Genomic DNA, 4598 nt, shown 5'->3' with positions numbered 1-4598 from the left:
GTCAAAACTACAGATATCAAATTAACTTTTTTAAATGCCATTTGGAAGTGTCGTTTTACGTTTTGATGTTTGCTAATTTAGAGAACCGTGTAGGCTAAGTGTTTCACAGGTTTTAACAATAGCTAAATGAGCGTGGCAAAAATCAGAGAATGTGTTTATAATAATCTATTAGTAGTTTCAATGATTTTGCCAGGTTTTGTCTTATTGATTGCAAAACAAAAAAACTGTAGCAGGTGAAGTTGAAACTGAGTATGTTTAGGTCGTCAGTCAGCCTTTTCCCCACGCATTTGACTATTAATTGTGTTAATCCTGCACAAGGCACAATCCTGCAACAGGCACCAATAAAGACACTTTAAGAAACACTCATACAGGCATACTTTAAAAATGTTTTATTAATTCAGTTGTATACTTAAATTGTGTGGGAGAAAAAAAAAAAGAAAAAAAGTTAGCCACACGTGAAGAGCTAATATCCATTTGAAGCTGTGTTATCTTAGCTAAAGAAAATAATACTGGTGTGCCCTAATAAATTGTCTATTAGTACAAAAATACTTTTGAGGGCACACGATACAGCATCCAGTATCACATAAGAGAGGAAGAGGAGGGTTATATAGCACACGTTCAGAAAGAACACACTTTTATTCGTGTCACTTTTTTATTCTGAGCACTTCCCTCTTTTGTGAATAACCATATAAAGAGTTTTTATTTTTTTATTGTTGGCTGTTGTAGTGACCATCAAAAATGTTATGTTTGTATTTTAGCATGTGTGTGTGTGTGAGAGAGAGAGAGAGGAGAGAGTGTATGTGTGTGTGAGAGAGAGAGATAGTGTGTGTGTCAGAGAGTGTGTGTGTGTGTCTGTGCTGGTAGAAAAGGTAGTCGTATTACTTTACTGTTACAAGTTCCAAGGCTGAGGGTATAACCAGAATACAAAGATAAGCATAATCATTTTTTAAAGAGATGTTTTTTTCTTCCTCTAAATTTTATACAAAATAATAAAGACATTACAAAAAGTTCATTTACAAACCAAGAACCAAGGCCATATACTCGCAGTATGTACAGCCACTGCAGCGACCCCCCTCCTCTCCCTCTCTACCCTCCTGCATACCTTTCCATAGTTGTTTTCTTAAAACAAAAATCTATCTGAAGTTGTATACACAGCAGGAAGGAACTCCTGCACTCTTTCCCAAGAACTGTCTGTTGAACATTCCAACTTCAATGACTTCATTTATATTTAACCTTCATCATCAGCGTCACCATGCAACATCAACATCTTCATAATCATCACCATCATCACAGTCGTAATCACTATCACCACCATAACTTAGAAAAACCAAAACAAACAAAAATACTTCATCCTGTAAATGGTACTGAAAAAGTGAGTAGTAGTAGTAGTAGTAATAGTAGTAGTAATGTTGCGATAAGGCATCACAGCGTGCTGGAGGCGCGAGCCCAGACCCAGATCCGGCTGCCTGTGGGGTGGTGGTGTCGAGCGGCCCGAGCCGGACCACATGCATAGATCAGGACACGGCCCAGGAGCCAGCCGACTCCGGCCCGGACTCGGCCCAGGTCCCCCGTCTGCTCTGAGCCTAGCTCTTAACCAGAACCGGGTCTTATGAGAATGAGAGAGAAAGAGAGAGAGAGATTTTTTTACGCAAGATCTGGATCGACCCGGGTATGTGAGAGACAGGTCCAGGTCTTAGCGAGATCAGGGGTCCGGGTCTTAGCGAGACAAGGCCCAGGTCAAGAGCAGATCGGGGTTCCGGGGTCTTAGCGACATCCAGGGCCGAAGACAGCCGAGTCCCTGGAGCAGCAGGAAGAGCGGGCTTCAGGAGAGCTACGGCAGAGGAGCGCACTCCTCCACAAAAGGTAGGCCAGAAGGTAGATCGCTGTAAGAAAATAAAAACATACAAACAAACAAACAAAAACACCAACAAAAAAGAAAAAAAGAAAACGGTGAAACTAAAGACCTCAAAGGCAAGGAGGACAGGTTTGTCTGAGAGAGAGAGAGAGAGAGAGAGAGAGAGAGAGCGAGAGAGAGAGAGAGAGAGAGAGAGAGAGAGAGAGAGAGAGAGAGAGAGCGAGAGAGGAAAGGGAACAGATGGTTGCTGACTCTGGTGCACCGGTCTGGTCTGGCTGACTGGTAGTCCCAGATGTGACGTCCATCTTGGCGGAGGCGTTGGTGTGTGAGGGGTGAGTGAGGGGTTTGGTCTCATCTCAGTCAGTCAGTCGTCTGGTTCTGCTTGCACTTTCTTTTTCTTTGTGTTCTGGAAGGTTCCAGCAACCTCTGGGCTTTTTTTCAACACCAGTTCCGATCCAGCATTATGGTCTGGCACTGAAGTCTCAATCCTTCACAAGTCCACACTGTGTGTGTGTGTGTGTGTGTGTGTGTGTGTGTGAAAGTGTGCAAACAGTCCTCCTTGATCAGTGTTTTCTCATGGGAAAGTGAAATATGAAAAAAGCTAGTATAGTAGAATGCTATAAAATCACTATAATATTCATATCATATATGCGGTGCATATATAGTATAAATATGCTCTGTAATGTCTTTAGTGACTACCTATCTAGTATAAACTGAAGAAGGTCATGTAGCCTTGCACACCATGTCGAATGTAACATAACGATTAGTTGAAAATTGGCCAAACACTGTTTAATATGCAGTGGCACACCGAGCATGCATTCCATCAAAGCACATTTTTTTTTCTTTCTTTTCTTGTGTTGTGTGTGTGCGTGCGTGTGTTTCACTTATGTTCTGGTTACGCTATGAGCACTTAGAAAAAGAAGGAGCGAAGAACAAAAAGAACAGCACTTCAGAGAACAGTCAGTCTCTCCCGTTCCCATGGTTACAGTAAACGTTGTCTGGAACGCGGAGAGGAGATTCTTCAGCGGAGTGAGGAGGGGGGTGGGGGGGCAACACACCTCCCCACAACCCTCCTGCAATCCAGGGCAGTGACCATTGTGTGTGTGTGTGTGTGTGTGTGTGTGTGTGTGTGCGCGTGTGTGTGTGTGTGTGTTCTGGGAGTGCAGCTCTTGTCCTCTGCGTGGTTCTCCAGAGAACACATTCAGTAACAGGCCGGCTGTCTCCCTCCTCAGAAATGGTCGATCAGCACAGACACGCAGTTGGCCCCCACCAGGTAGTTAGGGTCCCCCTGCAGGGCCTTATTCTGCCAGCTCTTAGGGTCACCTGAGAGAGAGACACAGAGACACAGAGAGAGAGACAGAGAGAGAGAGAGATAGAGAGAGAGAGAGAGGGAGAGAGACACAGAGAGAGAGAGAGAGAGAGAGAGAGAGAGAGAGAGAGACAGAGAGAGAGAGAGAGACAGAGAGAGAGAGGAGAAAAAGAGAGAAGGAAGAATAACATGATAACAAGTGTTAAGAGGAGAGCATACTGTAGAAATGGTCGGATTCATCCAACTCATATCAAACAGTGTGTGTGTGTGTTTGTGTATACAGTAGATCCTGACGGTAAGAAGATCTTTAAGTGAACGTTCCAAATGCAACACACAACATATTGTTCTGAAACACACTTATACTATGACAATATACTACACAATTACAAAATCCCATGGTATTATTGCAGTGTATTAAAACATGGTTATATATATTTGATATCGATATGATAAGTGGGTAGTGGGAGCGTTCGTGGTAGTTTCTAATCTCACTGATGCTGCAGTGGATAGATGTGGTGTATGGCGCCACCTGCTGGAGAACAACTCTTACAGAACGCCATTGACCCATTGAACTTCAATCCAGCATCTTTACCAACGCCTATGAATTACACAGGAGTGGACGTCCCAAAATGGAAGCTCTCAACCAGAAAAAAGATGCTCGGTCCACCCCGATACCCCCCCATCCACTGAGTGGAACAGACTCCCTCCGGATTCACAGCGCCCATTGTGAATCATTCGGAGCATGTTGACCAAAAAATACACTTGGCAGCATCATTGGGCCTTGCCATTCTGCAGTTTGGAGAGGAAGGTAATCAATGGCATCTGCTGTTTACTTCTGTCTGTGCACTGGACAACACCCTCCACTGACGATGCCAACCCTGATGACCATGGATTTGCTCCCAGAGTGGCATAAGCGTGGCCCAAACGTGGTCTGGTTTGCTAAATGGCACCATGAGTCAAAGAGCGGTTCAAGAACCCGTTCCCCGTTGGTCATAAAGTGATATCGATAGATAGATACTTTATTGATCTCTAGGGGAAATTCAAAATATCAGAGGCCCGCATGGCACCGTGATCTCCTACTGCAGAGTGATAGGGGGCAGGATGAGCCAATAGCATCCCTGGTGAGCAGGTGATGTGTGGCTCTACGGCACTAACTAGAGATGATGCTGCTGCAGTAGGGAATTGAACTGGGTTGCTGTCAGAGGTTCTATATGGCTGCTAGGGGATCATTTCTACTGAGTGTGTGTGTGTGTGGTGTCATTTCTGAGGTCCGGCCCTGGTTAAAACCTGACCGCTCTGTCTGATTGGTCCACATGTCTGAATGGGAAAAGTCCCAACCTGAGTCTCATTCAAGACAAGACAAAAAACAGCAACTCCTCCATGTCATCCAGAGATATATTAGCTGTTAACATACAGCAGGGACCTGTCCACTGT

General features: G+C 44.4%; 1 protein-coding gene across 6 annotated transcripts in view; it reads right to left on the bottom strand.

The window, feature by feature from the left end:
• Positions 1 to 374: 374 nt before the first annotated feature.
• tjp1a (tight junction protein 1a) overlaps positions 375 to 4598 on the bottom strand; it is an 88817-nt gene continuing 84593 nt past the window's right edge. For all 6 annotated transcript variants that reach the window (XM_076291934.1, XM_076291936.1, XM_076291935.1 and 3 more), the window contains one exon: positions 375 to 3178. In XM_076291934.1, the coding sequence (XP_076148049.1) occupies positions 3084 to 3178 (95 nt within the window). In that variant the 3' untranslated portion in view covers positions 375 to 3083. The remainder of the gene's footprint in view (positions 3179 to 4598) is intronic.

Source organism: Alosa pseudoharengus, unplaced genomic scaffold, assembly GCF_046254945.1.
Source record: "Alosa pseudoharengus isolate Yale_2024_CS ecotype anadromous, Long Island Sound unplaced genomic scaffold, YU_APseudo_1.1 YU_APseudo_1.1_scf_19, whole genome shotgun sequence".
Classification (NCBI taxonomy): Eukaryota; Metazoa; Chordata; class Actinopteri; order Clupeiformes; family Clupeidae; genus Alosa; species Alosa pseudoharengus.
The sequence above is the reverse complement of the archived record's forward strand: the minus strand, read 5'-3'. Positions and strand labels throughout refer to the sequence as shown.